This window comes from Stigmatopora argus, chromosome 6, assembly GCF_051989625.1.
Source record: "Stigmatopora argus isolate UIUO_Sarg chromosome 6, RoL_Sarg_1.0, whole genome shotgun sequence".
Taxonomy (NCBI): domain Eukaryota; kingdom Metazoa; phylum Chordata; class Actinopteri; order Syngnathiformes; family Syngnathidae; genus Stigmatopora; species Stigmatopora argus.
Window position 1 is genome coordinate 496,556 of NC_135392.1, and position 19,121 is coordinate 515,676.

General features: G+C 49.7%; 4 protein-coding genes across 10 annotated transcripts; 2 read left to right on the top strand and 2 right to left on the bottom strand.

The window, feature by feature from the left end:
• Positions 1 to 808: 808 nt before the first annotated feature.
• LOC144075718 (potassium voltage-gated channel subfamily KQT member 2-like) lies at positions 809 to 9,078 on the bottom strand. 6 transcript variants are annotated; one of them, XM_077603045.1, is made up of 19 exons: positions 8,731 to 9,070; positions 7,720 to 7,894; positions 7,558 to 7,648; positions 7,124 to 7,250; positions 6,869 to 7,044; positions 5,967 to 6,092; positions 5,792 to 5,902; positions 4,843 to 4,938; positions 4,671 to 4,765; positions 4,310 to 4,378; positions 4,201 to 4,230; positions 4,035 to 4,114; positions 3,810 to 3,974; positions 3,345 to 3,392; positions 3,162 to 3,270; positions 2,220 to 2,351; positions 2,020 to 2,158; positions 1,774 to 1,952; positions 809 to 1,585 (listed from the first exon to the last, which is right to left on the bottom strand). In XM_077603045.1, the coding sequence occupies exons 1-19, from the start codon at positions 8,861 to 8,863 to the stop codon at positions 964 to 966; spliced, it is 2,703 nt and encodes a 900-aa protein (XP_077459171.1). In that variant the 5' UTR covers positions 8,864 to 9,070; the 3' UTR covers positions 809 to 963. The 6 variants fall into 6 exon arrangements, 4 of the variants coding, with proteins under 4 accessions (XP_077459171.1, XP_077459169.1, XP_077459170.1 ...); XM_077603043.1 differs by having other exon boundaries at positions 3,810 to 4,114; positions 8,731 to 9,072; XM_077603044.1 differs by having other exon boundaries at positions 3,810 to 4,114; positions 7,720 to 7,867; positions 8,731 to 9,069.
• A 408-nt stretch (positions 9,079 to 9,486) lies between these two features.
• tmem74b (transmembrane protein 74B) lies at positions 9,487 to 11,549 on the top strand. Of its 2 annotated transcripts, none has more exons than XM_077603063.1 (3): positions 9,487 to 9,634; positions 9,990 to 10,165; positions 10,248 to 11,549. In XM_077603063.1, the coding sequence occupies exons 2-3, from the start codon at positions 10,106 to 10,108 to the stop codon at positions 10,689 to 10,691; spliced, it is 504 nt and encodes a 167-aa protein (XP_077459189.1). In that variant the 5' UTR covers positions 9,487 to 9,634; positions 9,990 to 10,105; the 3' UTR covers positions 10,692 to 11,549. The 2 variants fall into 2 exon arrangements, with proteins under 2 accessions (XP_077459189.1, XP_077459188.1); XM_077603062.1 differs by having other exon boundaries at positions 10,064 to 10,165.
• psmf1 (proteasome inhibitor subunit 1) lies at positions 11,342 to 14,079 on the bottom strand. Its single transcript, XM_077603065.1, has 7 exons — positions 13,867 to 14,079; positions 13,504 to 13,656; positions 13,331 to 13,413; positions 12,437 to 12,628; positions 12,318 to 12,374; positions 12,064 to 12,225; positions 11,342 to 11,720 (listed from the first exon to the last, which is right to left on the bottom strand). The coding sequence occupies exons 1-7, from the start codon at positions 13,993 to 13,995 to the stop codon at positions 11,669 to 11,671; spliced, it is 828 nt and encodes a 275-aa protein (XP_077459191.1). The 5' UTR covers positions 13,996 to 14,079; the 3' UTR covers positions 11,342 to 11,668.
• A 528-nt stretch (positions 14,080 to 14,607) lies between these two features.
• pigu (phosphatidylinositol glycan anchor biosynthesis, class U) lies at positions 14,608 to 18,893 on the top strand. The gene is made up of 12 exons (XM_077603052.1): positions 14,608 to 14,769; positions 15,426 to 15,490; positions 15,563 to 15,622; positions 15,686 to 15,748; positions 15,810 to 15,919; positions 16,471 to 16,571; positions 16,643 to 16,740; positions 16,840 to 16,994; positions 17,135 to 17,278; positions 17,832 to 17,956; positions 18,037 to 18,179; positions 18,396 to 18,893. The coding sequence occupies exons 1-12, from the start codon at positions 14,640 to 14,642 to the stop codon at positions 18,507 to 18,509; spliced, it is 1,308 nt and encodes a 435-aa protein (XP_077459178.1). The 5' UTR covers positions 14,608 to 14,639; the 3' UTR covers positions 18,510 to 18,893.
• Positions 18,894 to 19,121: the final 228 nt, after the last annotated feature.

The following is a 19,121-nucleotide window of genomic DNA, read 5'->3' on the forward strand; positions in this document are numbered from 1 at the left end:
CTCTGACCACAGCCACGCCTCGGCCACGCCTATTACACATAGACACAAAAAAAGACATAGTTTTCATCATAGAGTGCATTAGTCAGGGGGCTGAGGCTGCAAATACTTTTAGGTTGGGCATTAATACTTCAAAACAAATACATTGTTTTCATAATAACGTACTGTAAATACTTTTTGGTTGGGCTTTAATACTTGAAGATACAATATTGCACATTATGAACATTGCGGTGACATGCACTTCAGTGTTTGTTTTTGACTTCTAAGGTTACATACTTGGATATGCTTTTTCAATTGGGATTCATTTGGCTAAAGCAGGGGTGTCAAACATACGACCCGCGGGCCAGAACATCTCCCTAGGCCGTATGTGGCCCACGATGCCAAATGAGTTTGACACCCCTGGACTATAGTAACGTTTTTTTCTTTTAAAAAAAAACGGCATAGTATAGCAAGGCTTTTTTTCGTAAAAAACAACAACGACATAGTATAGTAAGGCTTTTTTTCTGAAAAAACGACATAGTATAGTAAGGCTTTTTTTCTGAAAAAACGACATAGTATAGTAAGGCTTTTTTTGTTAAAAAAAACAGGTATAGCAAGGCTTTTATTTATTTAAAATGACCATATATAGTAAGGCATTTTTACATTAAAAAAAAGATCATGCATAGTAAGGCTTTTACATGAGAATTTTTTGGAATTGCTTAACGTCTACTACATTCACGAGCGTCCTTTGCTCCTCCCCCTTTAAGCCGACGCCCCTTTCTTCGGAACCTACCGACGCCCTCGCAAAGAACGCTTGGTCTTCAAACCAATCGGACGTATACTAGCGATACACTCGGCGGAGAGATGAGCGGACGTCACGCGTCGCCGGCGGCCATCTTGGGTAGGTCGGGACCCCCCCACGTCTTCGTTTTGGCGCAAGACTAATTACGACTATTGGTTTGGACCGGGAGCGACGCCGCTTCCGATCTACTCGCTTCCGGGCCAGACGCGGTCCAGGTGCGGCGAAGGCGAGGGCGAGTCCGAGTCCGACTCGGCCCGGGCGATGTACGGCCTGAGGGCGGAGGGCCGGGGGGCCCCCCCGGGGTCGGCGTCGGAGTAGAAGGCGCCGTCGAGGAAGTCCACGTTCTCCCTGGAATGCGAGACGGAGAAGCCGCCCGACGAGCGCTCCGCTTCGTCGCGGTCCGCCGACGGGATGGACGGGGAGCGCTCGGCTCCGTGGCAAGTCCCCGACGGGGTGGACGCCGGCGGGCGCTCCGCCTCGGGCCGGGCGCCTTCTTCCCCCCTGGCCCCGCCTCCTTCCTCGCCACGCCTCTCGGGAGCGTCCCGCTCCCCGCGGCGGCGATTCCCGCCGGCCGGGGGGGGCGGGAGACGGACCAGGGAGCCGTCCCCCGCCGGACTCGGGGTGGTCGCCGGGGGGTGATGGAGGAGCTGCTGCGAGCTGATGGGCTGCCAGGAGGTGGAGGGGGGGCAGGTGACCGCCCGCCGGCTCTGGGGGTCCGCAGAACTGCTGGAACGGATCATCTTGGGGGCAAAGTCGCCGACGCCAACGCCGCCGCCGCCGCCGTCCAAGTTGTCCCCTGGCAACGCCCTGAAAAAAAGAAACTTTTAGAGGGAACATCAGGGCAATGAAAGAGAAAACTTGCCACCAAATATTGAGGCCATGCTGGTTAGGGTTTGGGTCAGGGGATTACCAGAAGAAAGTCATTACAAGTGATGACAAGATGAAAGAAATAGGATTGGATTTGAGATCTGAAGAAGACTCTTTTCGATACTCACGCAGGGATGATCTTGTGGACCGACTGGCTCTTCTCCGGCTGATCCACCGGACTGTGGTAGGGCGGCGCCGGGTCCGGTTCCTTGGATCCAAAGTAGGCGTCCGTCTCGGTCCGAGGGATTCCCATCCGCTGGATGTAGATGTTGACCAGGAAGTCCAGCTTTCTCTCCATGGACACCACCTGAAGGACACCAGAGCGCTCATACCCGCAAAGTCCCGGTCGGGCCGGGTCGGTGGGCGGAGCTCACCTGCTTCTCCACCTTGCCCAGGCGTCCCATCATGCTGGGATCCTCGGGAAGCTCCTCGCCGACTCCGGCGCCGCCGCCACCTCCTTTGGGTCGCTCCTTGTCCGCCACGGCCGTTCCTCTGCCCACGATCTGGTCCACCCTGGAAAAAAACGTCGCCGTCGCGTGGGGAAGGGAGGGCGGAGCCGATGACGACGGCGTACCTGCACTGAAGGTTTTTGATCCGCGCCAGCATGTCCAGGTGTCCTGCCGAGTACTGCTCGATCACGTCCATGACGTCGTAGGGGCGGAGGCTCTCCTTGAACTTCCTCTTGGACACCATGAAGCGCATGATACTGGGAGATGAGGACCAGTGAGTCAGCGCCACACATTTGTAGCGTCGCTCGCAGACTCGTACGAACGTTGTTATGTCGTATCGGGGAGTACGAGACGAGATCAACATTGGCGTCGCTGGTCGCCCCACCCAAGATGGCCGCCGTGGTTTAAAATCAGATGGCTTGTCGCCATTCCCGATAGCGGGGGATGGACGTTCATCCGTTCTCCCTCCCGCTTGAGATGGATGAGATGTCAATGAACGTCAATGGCAGACGAGTAATCTTTGTTTTTTGTTAAATATGTTGTTTTTTTTACAGACAGGTAGGGGGAAAAAACCCTTCTCATCAAAGTCGATGATTTGACTTTAACAAGATGTCGTAATGAGCCTATTTCTCGACTGACTGTAAAATATTGTTATTGCTAATCATACATGGGACAGACGCTGCGAACAGCTGGCGGCCATCTTGGGTAGGGCCACCGGTGGCTAGAAGTCAACGTGGGAAGTCACATCATTTTTGTTAGTGCTCCTAAATGGAGATCATTTTAGGTGATTTTAGCGCCGTACCGATAGGAGAAGCCCAAACACCCACAAAAAAAAGAAATCAAGCAGGAAAGTGGGACAAGACAAAGAAAAGGAAACATGGAAGCTATTTGGCGTCCGTTCGTCCGTCCGTCTCTTACCGAAACAAGCCACGGTGACCTTGTTCCTGAGGTGAGCAAAATAAACATAAAAGATGAACTCAAAGGTGAATCAAAAGGCAAAAGAAATGTCGAGCAAAGCCGTGAGCGCAATGGACCAAATGTTCCGGAAGGAAAAGGGGCGGGCTCACCAGACGGCCCGGATGGTGACCTTGATCCCAGGGGTCAAATCCTGCGAGACGAACTCGCAGTGGCAGCTCTTGTTGTCGTCCGCCGCGTCGTCTCCCGGCAAGCTGGCGTCTGCCACCACGGCGGCGCGGTTAGCGCGGCGTTGGCGCGGGAGCCGGGCGCTACCTGCCTGCGCGGGCGCTCACCTGGCGAGCTTTTCTGTCGGAACTCTTCGTCCTGCATCTCGATCAGCACTGCGCAAAAGTGCCGAGGATCAGGAGACCCAGTTAGCTTAGCGATTAGCCACCAAGGAAGGACTTTGGCTAAGCCTATTTTAGCGATTAGGCGCCAAAACCCGAGTTTGGCTAAACCTAGCTTAGTGGTGAGCCGCCGGGGACCAGGTTTGGCTAGCCTAACTTAACAATTAGCCACGAAGGAATGAGTTTAGCTAGGCCTAGTTTAGGGATTAGCTACAAAGGAAGGAGTTTGGCTAAGTCTAGTTTAGCGATTTGTCACAGAGGACCAGGTTTGGCTAGCCTAGCTTAGCGATTAGCCACCAAAGAATGATTTTGGCTAGGCCCAGCTGAGTGATGAGGCAACAAGGAATTGGGCCTCCAAAAATAAACTTTTAAAAAACTAAATAAAAACACGACATGGTTTCCGTAGGCTACCTTCGGAGTTTTGACGGGACGCGGCCCCTCGGATCCTGAAGGCCTGTCGGCTCCTGCCGCGCTCTCCGAAGCTCCAACTCTTGGGGACCTTGCCGGGACTGTCCTCCAGACTCGGATCTAAGCTGGGGGAGCGGCGCGGGGTGGCCTGGGGGGCCGGCGGGACCGCTAGAGACAGCAAATGGAACAATTTGCCGGGGTTGAACGCCGCGGCGGGACGGCGCTCACCGTGTTGAGGAGAACCTTTGCCTTTGGTTCCGGAACTGCGGGGAGATGAGAAGACTCGCTCCTTCAGACTCACCTTCTGACTGTCAGGGACGGGAGACGGGAAAGTCCAAATCAAGTCTAAAAAATCACCACGCGTTATAACGCATAGCAAACTTTGGACTCTGACCTCGGAGAAGATTCTTGCTGGACGTCCTTCCTGCAAGCGAAAAAAACAAAAATGAATGCTTCACAATAAAAGATGTGTTGAGGATTGAAATAATAAAAGAAAGACAGACCTGAACGAGAGTCCAGATTTGCTCTTGAGGTTCCTCAGCAGGTCCAACTGGTTGAGGGGCGGAATTAACCTAAAAGAATCAAACAAATGTCACAATCTGGCAACGCGTCTGCCAATGTGGCTGGTGACCAATCCTTTCTCAATTGGAAAAAGAATTGTTTTGAATCCATTTTGCAATTTTGGGGGAGTCTCCACGTATCCCAACATTGCATGGGGACCTCTCTAAAAGTATGCTGGCGACCTATCGCCATGGAGAGCTTCTCGAAATGTGGGACATGATCTGGCAACTAGTCCTCTTTGCCAGGCCTAAATGTCCACGAAGAAGCAAATTTTGCAAATAATTGTGAATAATGGTGACCGACCTATACATGGGGACGGAGACGGTCCTCTCGTAGTAGTCCCACGTGGACGTCAGGTCGGATCGACTGAGATTGGTGGCGTAAACCCTCCAGGCAGCCTGTCGGGTGGGGCGAGCCAGCGAATTGAGTCCGGGATCGGGCGCCGCGGGAACGGACGCCGCGCGGAGATGCCAACCTGAATGAGGCCGGCGGCCGGATTTCGTCTTTTCTCAAAATGTTTTTGTCGGTGCTGCTCCTGGACCTTCAGGGCAAAACCGGAACCCAGGATGCCCTAAAAAACACGTGGAAAGAAAGCATCCATATCATTTTGGCCCAAAATAGACACCAAAAAAGTCACCTATGCTCAAAATGGACAAGAGGTCAACAGAGGATGCCGCTGACTCAACAAGAAAGGACTTAAAAATGAACAAAATGGCCCAAAATGGACAAAAAAGTCACCCTCAAATTAGCAGGTAGACATTAAAATCCACATGAAGTGAACCGGGAATGCGGCCAACTCAACAGGAAGAGACAAAATGGCCTAAAATTATAAAGAAGTCACCTAGAAAGTCAGCAGGAAAAGACCAAAATCAAGAGGAAGTGACCGTGGAAATGGGATGAACTAAATCACAGGTGTCAAAGTGGCGGCCCGGGGGCCAAATCTGGCCCGCCGCATCATTTTGTGTGGCCCGGTAAAGTCAATGATGAGTGCCGACTTTCTATTTTATTATCAAATTAAAATGAGTATAGATGTATAATAAATTTCCTGCTTTTCCCCCTTTTAAATCAATAATTGTCATTTTAATCCATTTTTTCCTGTGTTTTTAGTTCAAAAATCATTTTGTAAAATCTAAAAATATATTTAAAAAAAGCTAAAATAAACATTGTTTTAGATCTATAAAAAACTGAATATTCAGGGCTTTTAATCCAGTTCTTTTAATCCATGTATTTAAAAAAAATCTAAATATTATATCTAAAATTGTCCGGCCCACGTGAAATCAAGTTGACGTTAAAGCGGCCCGCGAACCAACGTGAGTCTGACACCCTTGAACTAAGTGAACCAGAAGTGAGCTGGAAATTCCCTTAAATGAGCAGGAAGTGACCCGGAAAAGCCTGGAGAAGAACAGGAAGCCAAGGATACTCACGGCGGGCAGCGCGAAGAAGGACACGCCGATGAGCGTGAAGGTGGCCGCCAGCAGGCGACCGTTCCAGGTGATGGGGAACTTGTCCCCGTAGCCGATGGTGGTCAGCGTGATCTGCGGCCAAAGCGGGAGTGGGTCGTCGGCCGAGAGAGGTCGCCGGGTCGAGGGCGGCTCTCACCAGTCCCCACCAGAGGGCGTCGGCGTAGGTCTCGAACTGCTCGTTGTCCTCCTTCTCGGCCAGGTAGACCAGGAAGCTGGCCAGGATCAGGCACAGGAAGCCGATGTACCACGCCGTGATCAGTTCCTGAAAAGCCCCGCCCACCCACGTTTGTCTTTCAGTCTGGAAACGGTGTGTCGACATTAGCCGGGGACCATTCTGTTTCTTGGTCTATACGTGGGCCAACTTTGGCCAGTTTTGCTCAAAACATGCCTTGACGTGGGCTGGCGACCAGTCCATTTTTCCATCTTCACCTCTTGTGACATTGGCTGGCGACCAGTCCATTTTTCCATCTTGACCTCTTGTGACATTGGCTGGCGACCAGTCTATTTTTCCATTTTAACCTCTTGTGACATTGGCTGGCGACCAGTCCATTTTTCCATCTTAACCTCTTGTGACATTGGATGGCGACCAGTCCATTTTTCCATCTTGACCTCCTGTGACATTGGCTGGCGACCAGTCTATTTTTTCATCTTAACCTCTTGTGACATTGGATGGCGACCAGTCCATTTTTTTCTAAACATGGCCTGAAATGACTCGGTGACCAATCCATTTTCGGGGTCTAAACGTGTGTTGACGTTAGCTGGCGAACGGTCCAGTTGTTGCGAAAAGTCTGGTGACATTGGCTGGCTGGCGACCAATCATTTTTTTCCATCTTAACCTCTTGTGACATCGGCTGGCGGCCAGTCCATTTTTTTTGTCTAAACATGGCCTGACATGACTCGGTGACCAATCCATTTTCGGGGTTTAAACGTGTGTTGACGTTATCTGGCGAACGGTCCAATTGTTGCGAAACATCTGGTGACATTGGCTGGCTGGCGACCAATCTTTTTTTCCCCCCGTAGACGGAGGGCGGCGCTCACCTTGCTGTGGGCGTAGACCACGGAGCCCAGCAGCTTCCAGGTTCCTCCCCGCCGGTCCATGCGGATCATGCGCAGAATCTGGAGGAAGCGCAGCGAGCGGATGGCCGACGTGGCGAAAACGTTGCCCTGCGTGCCGGCCGCCAACACCGAGATGGACGCGATCAGGACCATGATGTCTAGGGGGCGGAGACCGAGAGAGCGGCGGGCTCAGACGGAGCGCCAACGAGGGTCCGGGCGAGCGCTCCTTCCGCTCACCGATGACGCAAAAGGGCTTGCGGGCGAACTTGAGGCGTCCTCGCCATCCCCGGTAGCGGCAGCAGCAGCCCGCCGCCCAGATGCGAACCATGTACTCCACGCCGAACACCACGATGGTCACCACTTCCTGAACGCAGGCCAAACGCAGCGTCGTTGGTTATTTGCGTTAAAGCGCGGAGAGGAATACCTACATCGCTGAATCGGCGGTCAGCCAATCGGAGGGCACCGGGAAACAAACAACCAATCACTTGTAGCTAGGGGCAATTTAGAGCGCTAAACTAGCATAGCATGCATGCTTTTCTGGAATGTGGGAGGAAACCGGAGTACCCGGAGAAAACCCCACACGGGCCGAGGATGAACACGCAAAGTGCACCCAAGTGGACCGACCTGGATTCGAACCCAGAACCCCAGGAGTGTGAAGCCGACGCGCTCACCAGGATGTAGAGGGCATCCTCCGAGCTCTTCTCGTACTCGCGGATGGTGGAGAAGACGGAGAGGACCAGGCAGGAGAGGACCAGCAGGAATCTGATTGGACAAAACAGGGGCTAGGGGCGTGGCCAAAGATGTTGCGGTGTTGTTTTGTTTTTGGAACTCACACGTAGGCGTGGTAGACAAAGGCCCAGCCTCTGGGCCTCTCCAGGACATTGTAGAGGAAGTTCTGCAGCCGCCTGTAGAGGGCGTTCCTCTTGGGGGGCCGCTTGGGCCCCGACACGCTGCTGCGCTGACGCCGGGGACCTTCTTCGGCTGACGAGGGACCAAAAGAAAAGCGCCCTCAAAATGACAATATTTGTAGACGTGATGACTTTCATTTCATTTCAATTTAGTTCTTGGGATTGGCCACTTTAGAAGGTGGGCTATGCTACCTCAGACTTTTTGCTCGGAATTCGGGAATCCAAGGCGGAATTATGATGGTAATCTCAGGTTTTATGATAACAATTAAGGATTTAAAGAGAGAATTTCGACTTTAATCTCAGAATTTGGAGTTTAAAGTGTGGAAAACTCGTCCAGCTTTTCCTTTCTTTCTATTTCCCAGTCGGTCCGAGTGGTGCGTTCAGGGACAGCGTGTAAAACACACAACTCCACACACCAACTACTTTTCCAGACTCAAAAATTGCAACTGTGTACATTTTTCCTTTTCTATACCTTTTTTGGAAGGGATAAAGAGAATTAAAAAAGGCGTAGATGCCTCTGAAATCCAATTAAACTTGATTTACTTCCCAATAATACTCACACTGCGTTAAAATATTGTGTACTTCGTTTCAAAACAATGAACTATAAAACAACGTTACGTTAACGTGTATTAGAGACACATTTTCATTTTAAATCAAGTATAACCATTTTGCTAACGTGATTAGCGATCAGGGAAACCGAATTTGACAGGCAGGCAAACAACAAGACCGTCACTGAAAGTGCCCTGGTCCCTGACATGACGTCATCATCGGGTTCTAATTTGTGCAGCATGGGCCTTTTTTTTTGCACCTGAGAGCAAAAGACGACAAATGCGTCAAGCTTCCGCCGGCTTTGTTGCGTTTGGCACCTGGTATTTACCCGATTGGCTAGCTTTTATTTAATTGTGTCTTTTGTTTTCATTTTTTTTTTTTTTTTACCTGCGATGAGGAGCGCTCCGTCCCTGCTCGAGTCCGTCCCGCCGCCCTCTAGACCCACGAAGCCGACTTTCAGCTTCTTCTGGTCGGCCTGGGCTCCGGGGAACACGCCGCCGTTCCTGGGTTTCTGCACCATGACGACGGACGAGCGGTGGCCGAGCTGGAGAGCTACACAGCGGCGAAGGCGACAAGGAGCATCGCTGCCTGCCTCCGCAGGACGAGAAGGAGAAAGATGAACCGCAGCGATTTGCTCGTAAATATCATATAAACACACCGTGCTAGACGTCCGAATCGGCCATCTTCCGACGGGGGACTCGTAAATCACCCCTCCCTATTTCAAAGTTACGATCGTATTCAATTTAACTGATGGCACTGAAGTAAAATGGCCGACCAGTGACGACACCACTTTCTGTCATCAGACATCTAGCTTTAAATATGCGGTGGATTTTCTATTTTTTTTGTCTGCCCCCGCCTTCCCTCTGCAACCTCCTGTTGCCGTGGCAACCGCAGTAGCAAAGGACAGAAGGGGACAAACGGAGGGCATGCGACCAATCACAATGTCAGCCCGGTTTTTCGGCAAATTCATTAATTACACACTCTTGATTTACTCAAAATATATGTTCTACTTTTGATTATTTACTCAGTGTCATAACTGTATTGTCATCATCATTTCACTAATATTTTTATTACTTTTTAAAATGTATCAAAGTCTTTGATTCATTCGAGTTTTTTTTTCTTTCCATTTTCTATTTCATTTAGAATTACTACTACAGTAATTGATCACTGAAAAAAGAGGAGTATGGCTGCCCTCTGGCGGCCGACTTGGGCACCAGCGGATGCTGCGCCTGTGTCTTGTGCGCCTGCGCGACTCTTCTCGCTAGCTCGTCTTCCCTCCTCTCGGCGTCAGGTAAGGGACGCTCGTCTTTTTACTTGCCCTACATGATTCATTCTACGGTCCTCCAATGCGATCGTGGCGATTAATTGAGCGCGTGTAGATGCTTTTTAGATGTCGTGCGTGAACGAAATGTGAAGGTCGCGAGCATCCCTCGCTCCCCAGGTGCGCATGCGCGGCAGGGGTCGTCTTTGAGGCAAATATGACGTCATTAAGCCCACAGGAAATATTTAGAATCTCGATTTACTCATTCAATATCAGATATCACATGTAAATATGATCAATTTTACATTTTAGCCAAATCAAGTCACCTAAAAATGTGTTTTTGTCGTTATACATTAAAATTCTTATTAAATAATTAACAAATTAGGGCGGCAGGTGAAAAACGAGGCGGAGTTGCGACGCGAGTAACGCCCGATAACGACAATGTTACGGCATCCCCAGTGAAGAAGATGCCGATTGGGCGCGGCGCGCCAACGCCACCCGATGTCTTCGTCGCCGGATGACGCCGACGATGCCGGCTACCGGCCTGACTCCGCCCACGAGGTAGGACAAAAGCCAGCTTTCGTACACTACATCATGTTAATCTCACATATTGATAGAGTGGTTACCTTTGTTGTTTTGTCAGGAGCCGTTTGAGGACGAGGAGGTCCGGCGCTGGTCCGATCGGGGCCTGGCGCTGGCCGTGGTCCTGTTGCTGAGCGGCGTGGCCTTGGTCCTGGCGGCCTACGCCGTCCCGCGGGAGGCTCGCGTGGACCGCGACGCCGTCCCGGCTCGCCAGATGGAGCGGCTGGAGCTCTACTACGCCCGGCTGGCTTCGCGTTTGGACCGCTGCATCGTCGCCGGCCTGGGCCTGCTCACCCTGGGCGGGACCTTTCTCTCCGCGCTCCTCCTGGCGTCCGTCCGACGGGGAGGCGGAGGCGGTAGCGGCGCCGCTCTCCTCCTCCTCGGACGCCGACGCCGCTTCCGGCCGCCTTTCGTCCGGCCCAAAAGGACGTACGGCTCCGTGGGAATGAGGATGAAGCAGCTCGCCGCCGGCGAGGAGGAGGAGGAAGCGCCGCCGGACCAGTGACGTTCCGGCGTGCACGTGGGCAAAAGATTTGGGTTGGAAAATGCACACAAACATATTAGGATGACAAAAAAGTCATATGGACAAATGAGTTTGGCCAAGATTAAATTTTTGGGGGAATTGTGAAGCTCAACCACTAGATTTAGAATTGGGAAAATAATATTGAGGGGAAAAAAAACGAGAAATGCCAAGCCAAACCACCAGGGGCGCCATGTGAAGAAATGGTGGAAGGTGGGATGCAAAAAAGAACAGTACGAATTGGTGAAGGAAATATTCAGATTAAAAAAGGGAATTTAAATAGATATTTTAAGGGCAAAAAAATAATTTTAAGGGAAATTCCTAGCCAAACCACTAGGTGGCGCAAAGTCGAGAAAATGCAAAAAAACAACAACATTGGGAAGATATTATTGAGAAGTGACTATTGATGGTGAATTTGAACAAATGTTTGGGGGTTACTGGGGTAACTTGCACAAAAATGGTGAAATATTGGGGAGAAAGCAATTGTTTTTGCAAGTTTTTGGGTAAAAAAGGGTAACGTGAGAAAATGTATCAACAAATGGATTAGACACAATTGAACAAAAGTGTCCAAGAGGCACGCTACAGCATATTTGGCAAAAATACAAGCGCAAAAAATGTATACATACTCTCCTATGTCTGTGTTAAAGTGTTTAATAAGCCTTAAATACATCTCATCTCATCTCATTGGCTGCCAATGACCGCGACAAATCCGGCCATCGCGGTCAATGGCACGGAAACATGACCCGTTGTTTTGTGTGTGTGTGTGTGAATGTCATCATTGAACCCCAAACAAGTTCACGAACATGAAAACAAAGCATAAATGTTGAATTTGACTTGACCGTACTCAGGGAAAGTGTCTATTTTGCTAATACATTTCAAAACCGGGTTACTCTTTATAGCAGTTTTTTTGGGGGGTTGGTACGAGTATTCTGCGCTGTGATTGGCCAGGAGAGGGGAAGCCGCTACATGAACATGTCGTCGAAGCCGGGGGGAGGCAGGTGGTCCGGGTCGGGCCTACGGACCAAAAACAAGTCGTGTCAGGGAACCACAGATATCAAATCCGGATCAAGCGAGACGCCAAAAACGCCACCTCAACCCTTCGAGAGGGGGCATTATCGCTCGTCGGCCATTTTGGGTCAGTGCCATTGGCTGGACAAAAGCATTTGAACGTTAATGGAGCGTGGCGTTTGCAGGCTTTGGAAAAAGAGTGAGATTCACAATGTATCCGGAGACTATACTAGATTGTAAAAGATCCTATTTTTATTTGTTTTTGGTGGTGGTGGTGGTGGTGGGGTATATTTGATTTGATATACACGAGTGCCATGTCTACCGATGTTGATTGGAAGGCACTACTCACCCGGGACGGCGACGCCCGATCGGTCCGAAGGGGTCGAACCGGGCCCCGGGAGGCACGGCGCCGGGGGGCAAGATGTCCGGGATGCCGCCCGATGGATCCAAGCCCGAACGGGGGTAACCCATTCGCAGGGGGTCCGCCATCATGCCGCCTCCCGTCACCGATCTGCCCGGGAAAAAAACGTTTTTAAAGTCTCCATTCCAGTATTTACCGGATGAAAATTGATCACGGGGTGGTGGCGGCCGGACTGGACTCACCCCAACGGATCCAGATCCGAACCTCCCACCGAGAACGGCGGGCCCATGGGGTCGGGCCTGAAAAAGACAACCATGGGCAAACGGGGGCCCGGAGAAGCCGGATAAAGTGGCGGTCGTACCAGTGCGGCTGCGCGGCGTGTCTGGGGTGCCTGTCGGGAATGCGCAAGGGGTCGTGGTCGTCGCCGCCATCGTCGTCGTCGTCCTCCCGCCGGCGCACCCGCTCACTTCGCTCGGCTTGCGTGCGTTTGTCCCGCGACGGCAGCAGCTGAGAGCGGATGGCCGCCGCCAGGCTCCCCGCGTCTTTGAACACCCTGCAAACAGGCGCTTCCACGTTATTTTATCATTTCAAACACATTTTTAGTCAAAACTTCAAAACCGGAAAAAGGAATTGCAGCCAATCGAAGGGCACGAGGAGACAGACAGTCTGCCTGAAAAGAAAGTGACAAACAATTGACCTTGAAGTGATCTGGGGATGGCCCAAAATGCACAGGAAGTCACCCCTGATTTCCCCAAATCAAAACGGCAGAGGAACTGACCCATGAATTGATGTTAATAATACGATACTCGGACGTTTCGTCCCCGGACATTTGGTAGAACGGACGTTTGGTCGCCGGGTTGTTACTGTTGAAACCAGCTCTCAAAATTATAATCATGAGAGAGTGAGTTTAATATCTAAATATCTAATATCAAAATATCAACAGTAGCTCTCTGTCATAATTTGACAGTGAGCGAACCCGGCGACCAAACGTCCGTTCTACCAAACGTCCGGGGACCAAACGTCCGTTCTACCAAACGTCCGTTCTACCAAACGTCCGGTCGACCAAACGTCCGGTCGACCAAACGTCCGGTCGACCAAACGTCCGGTCGACCAAACGTCCGGGGACCAAACGTCTTTCGACCAAACGTCCGGTCACGTAATAATACACGTCCAATCCATTTGAAACCAAAAAAAAAGCAGTGGACGTGGACTCCCGTCAAAGTCACTCAAAGAACGGAAACAAGGCGGCACCCACCTTTCAAAGGTGCTCAAGTGCGAGGAGTCCACGTGCTCGTTGAGGTTGACGATCACGTCCGAGCTCCGCTGCGTGCTGCGATTCTTCACGGGGAGAAGCCGGCGAGTGAGGGAAAAGTGACGGGCGGGCGGCGGCGTCCTCACCGTGACGGAAACGGCGGCGTCCTTCCTTACCATGAGGTTGAAGACCAACGCCGAGTCCACCAGAAGCGCTTTGAGCAGCAGTTGAGCGTCGCCCAGCTCCGAGGCGTACCTCAGGGAGTACTCCACCTTGTTGCCGCTCCAGCCCACCGGCAAGAGCTCCGATTTTTTGTCGCTGCTCTGAGCCTGAAGAGGACAAAACGGGGGTCAAAGGGAGAAAGCCATAGGAAATCGAAGAAGAAGAAAAATCACAAAATGTCTCGGGCACTTTCGAGAAAAATCTAAGTTCTATGCTAACAAGACACGGCAAAAACACTTTCAATGGCATATTTTCAACTGCTATGAAAATATATTCCTTTTCAACTTGAACCAGTAAAAAAATCTGGAGCCGCTCACCTCATCGCCGGAACCGAGACACTTGTATCCACTTTTGACGACCTCCCAGTGGACAAAAGACACGACGGCGTCTTGCGGACACGAAATTGAGTCTCCGCAGCACGAATACAACAACTCCAAACCGGCCATGGGACCCAAAAAAAGCGCCCGAAAGCGAAACCGGAACGAAATAAAAAGCGGCTGCTCGTTATGGGTGTCCTGTTCAACGCAAAACAAAAACTAATGAACAAATCGCTTTCCTAATTTTTCTACAGTCCAACGGCTTATTTTAAACAATCTTTTATCTTTGCATTATCTCTTACAGAGAAGCACAGTCGGCAGCCGCCATTTTAAATTCTTTTTTCTTCGTTATTGCGCAGTTTTATTCGAACTTAATCGAATTTCTTAAGCTAGAACGTCGTTTCTCTGATTAATCTGAACTCATTCAAACGAATTCGCCAAGCTACAGTTCTATTTTGTCCATGAAAAGGGTGCCGGAAGAAGTCTGTTGTCTTCTTAGGTCGTGTTTTGATCCGACTACCTAAAATGTCCCCCTAAAACGTTAGCCAGGCTTTTCTTCCCTTGCCTTTCTCTCCCCATACATTCAAAGTCAACGTAGCAATTTCTTTGTCTTAAAACTAAAATAAACGTTTTAAATACATAATTAAAATAAAAAAAAATAGTCCCAAAAATAATAATTGCGCTGTTAACTAAGTATTTGTTGTGAACTATTTACAACGTTCCCCAAGGACTCCATTTCCCGTCGTGCCACGCGAGAAAGTGGGCACGCAAAGATGGCGGCTCCGTTGACGCTCTTGCTGATTGTGGCCGTCTCTATCCGCGCAGCTCTTTTTAGCTCCACTTTGGCACAGTTTCTCGCCGAGAGGGTGGAGGTCGTGTCCCCGTTAACTGCCTGGAAAAGAGGTGAGCCTGGGGGACATTCGGGGGCTCCTTTGAGAGGCTAAATTGCACGGGAAATCGTCGCTAGTGTCCTGCTTCGACAGCCGGTTTGATTGTCAAGGCAAGATAGTGTTAAATAATGAAGCGTCAGCGTCTTCCCTGTGCCGAAAAGTCAACCAATATGAACAAATATACATTGTCCTCAAAACATTTGAAAGTTATTGTACATTATCGCTAATAATTTTGGATCAAGCGTTGTAGGAAAGTGCCCGGATGTTCCCACTTCCGCCATGCGTCCACACACCGGAAACAAACAAAAATTGAATATTGAAGTTAATTGTGTTGTTTTCTGTCATCAAAAACGTTGGAAATACGTTACTACTACTTTTCTTCACGGTTACTTTGGCGTATTATAATTTTGAAAAACAAAGGAACAACAATACTACTCTTAAAAGGGCTTCCATTTATTTTTATATGAATAAACGGCTAGTATTGGAGGTGGGTGGGGAATGGAAGCAGTTTATTTTAAAATATAGCAGTTTTGACTTTGAATATTAATACTCCAAATTAGGAAAGTGAGAAAACCTGATCGGGGACATCGCTAATGATGAGTTAATAACAAACAAAGAAGCGCATATTTTCCGGATTAACTAAAAAGTCACGGCGCGTTTTGTTTGCAGTGATCGAAGGCTTGGCTCTGCTGGATTTGGGAGTGTCGCCGTACGCAGGAGATGTCTTTCATGAGGTAATTCATATCTTTGCCAGATGGAATGACAACATTGGAAGCTCATTTTCTTCACTAACTCGCAATTTTTAGACTCCCCTCGTCATCTACCTCTTCCACTTCCTGGTGGACTACGCCGATATTACATTTGTGGTAAGTAACGCGACTACGTTACTCCGCTTTTGGGGAGCCTGACATTTTTTTTCATTTTCCCAGCTGGCCGACTTGATGGCGGCGGTGGCTCTCTACTACGCCGTGCAGGACTACAACAAACAAGTGGTGAGGAAAAAGCGTGGGTGGCGGGCGTGAAAACGTGGGCTAAAAGCAGCGGTGCTCCCAGTTCAGGAAGCAAAAGTTTGCCCTGGAAGCGGAGCGCTACCCCGCCGACTGCCACGAGCTGGTCCGGAGCCCCAAAGAGATGCACTACGTCCCCCTCAAGGTGGCCATGTTGTGAGTAGCGGGCAATAACTAACAGTCCTCGTCTTTTCTGCCCGTGTAATTTATTTATTTATTTATTTTTTAATTAACAAATAGCTTCTTTTTGACTCGTCTGGCCAAAAATGGTTTTCGCTCTAATTTAATTTGGTTAAAGAGGACGGAATGTCATAAAAAAAAAAATCAAAATAAATCGACACATTACACTGCATTCAACATTTACAAAAATAAGTGGTATTTATTAATCCATGACTTTTTAAATGGTTTGTTTATTCATGTATACACTGAACATCAAAAACATTGTCCATGAAAATGATAAAATATTGAATTTAACAAGCTCAAAATTTAAAGATTTTTTTAAATAGTTAAATAGATATTTTTAAGAAATTGTTATTGTTTTTGGAGCTGACATTTCAATTGGCAGGAGGCAGAAAAGGCGTTGTTTGCCCCTACTAAGATGGCCGCCATGAGGCCATCTTAGTAGGGGCAAACAACGATGTGTTCCCATTCGGGTGTGAACGGTCTCCCAACTCTTTTTTTGTTTTTGTTTGTTTGTTTCCCTTCAGTTACCTCCTCAACCCATTCGGCGTGCTGTCCTGCGTGGCCAAGTCCACGTGCGGCCTCAACAACGCCGTGCTCTCGCTCTTCATCCTGGCCACCGTCAAAGGTAACGTGACGGCGGCGTTCTGGCGTAACGCCGTCGTCGCCGCCGCCTCGGCTCACGCTTGACCCCGGCAGGAAACGTCTTGCTGAGCGCCATTTTCCTGGCGTTGGCCACCTACCAGAGCGTCTATCCGGTCACGCTTTGCGCCCCCGCGCTGCTCTACTTCATGCAGGTGAGCGCCCCACTGTGGACGGGAGTTTATTAATTTTTTTCCAGTGGCTGGCGAAAAGCAACAGGGGCTACTTCTCTTCTCTTTTTTTTTTTTTTGAAGCGCCAGTTCATCCCCGTCAACGTGCGCCGGCTGAGCTTCTGGTGGTTGGTGGCCCAGTACGCCTTCATGTACCTGGGCAGCCTCTTGGTCATGGTGGGCCTGTCCTTCTTCCTCCTGGGCTCCTGGGACTTCCTGCCCTCCGTCTACGGCTTCATGTGAGTAGACCTGTGCTATTTTTTGGGGAGAAAATGCCAATTGTTGTTGTTTGTGAGCGAAAGGCCACATTGATATGATGTGGCAGATCAAGTTTTGGCCTACCTGCCAAGTACTAATCGACTAATCGTTTGTCCCTCAGCCTGTCCGTTCCCGACCTGACGCCCAACATCGGCCTCTTCTGGTACTTCTTTGCCGAGATGTTCGAACACTTCCGCCTCTTCTTCCTCTGCGTCTTCCAGATCAACGTCTTCATCTACACCGTCCCGCTGTCCATCAAGCTAAAGTGAGCCCCGCCTCCGCGTCATCGTCGTCGTATCGTCGGCCGCCGGGCTCCCGCATGAAATGGATTGGAACGTATCAAAAATCACGGTGGAAGGGACGATTGCCCCAGGAAGGGCAACGAGCGTTCCGTTATAACTCTTATTTTTATTTTTTACAAAGAGTGACGTGTAGAGGGCGGCCATCTTGGGTGGGGCGACCAGGGGAAAACTAGCAGCGCACTGTGGGAAATGCACTCATTTCCGCATTACCCGGATTTTGAAAAAATGACGGAACAGTTTTTTGGGGGACGGGAAACCATAGTTTTGCTATTTCATACTGCAGCTTTACGTGGAAAAAGCTGTCGTCCAATCGGCAGAAGTCCATTTTTTGAAGGACAATCAAAATATCGTGCCGGGTTAAAAAAAAAAAACAGAAAAGTAGCTTTTTGCAATGCAATTAATCAAGCTTGATAGATAAAGCCTCAAAGCGCGCAGCTCATTTACGGGATATGTTTTTTTTTTTTTTTCCTAACCCGAACACCGACGCATTCTTACCCCAATGTGTCTGTTGTTCAGGGAGCATCCGGTCTTCCTCATCTTCATGCAGCTGGCCATCATCTCCATCTTCAAGTCCTACCCCACGGTGGGTGACCTGACGCTCTACATGGCCTTCCTGCCCGTCTGGAGTCACCTGGGCAGATGTGAGCCGAGCCAGCCGGCGAGCCACGCGGCTCTCCATCGCCCCGCCGACTCGAGTCCGTCTTTTTTTTCCATTTGGCAGTCCTTCGCAACTTGTTCCTGGTGTCCTGCGTGCTGCTGGCGTGCTCGGCGCTCTTTCCCGTCTTGTGGCACTTGTGGATTTACGCCGGCAGCGCCAACTCCAACTTCTACTACGCCACCACGTTGCTCTTCAACATCGCTCAGGTCGGTCCACACTTACTTACTGTCATTTCTGGAGAAATGGGCTCGACTGGGACGAATGGGAGCGGGTCAACAGTTTTTATGGCATTACTGGGGCATTTGCTGTCCACTTGATGCCATATTGGGTCTTCATTTTATGAAGCAAAAATAGGCTACTATATTACTGAGGGCAATGGAGACCAATCAAGTCCTTCCTTCCCTCTCCCCGTTTGTTTTTAGGTGCTGCTGGTGTCGGACTACTTCTACGCCTTTTTGAGGCGAGAGTACCACCTGGTCCACGGACTCTATCCCAAGAGAAAAGATGGCTCCGAAGCCACGCTGGTGCTCAAGTAAAAAAAAAAAAGGGGCCAAAAGGAGCGACGGGCGCCGACATCCTCCTCTGCACTTTTTCCTCCCATCTTGCGCCACCACTTCAAGAATGTGAACACTAACGAGGAACTCAAATGGATTTTTTGTTTTTTTTAATGGGTCCACGCCAGGAAATCCCACTTTTCTACACGTGCAAGTCAATCTCCGGACTTGGAGTTGTCGCCAGCCAATGGTTTTTGTTTTCATCTTGTTCACTGTCCAACCTTTTGCGCTCGGGCTTAGTTACTCAAGTCTGCAATGACCTTTTATAGGCTACTTATTTGAACCGTTTTGATTTTTTTTCTAAAAAATTAAAATTTGTGTTATTGGGGACATGAATTACATGTGATTTATCATAAAAATGTACTCCATTAGACAGCAGGAACAGCCCAAAATCAAGAGATGACCCCTATTAAATGCTTGCGTTTTAACAGGAAGTGGCCAGAAGTGCCATTTTTCCACTTGAATGTTAACAAATATGATTGTTTTTCATTTTATTTTTCTGCGTGCAGCCACTTTTCTCCAGTAAATTTGCTTTCCAGAATGTTTTGTGTGACCGACGGACGACTCGCGTTTGATATATCCTTACAATTGAAC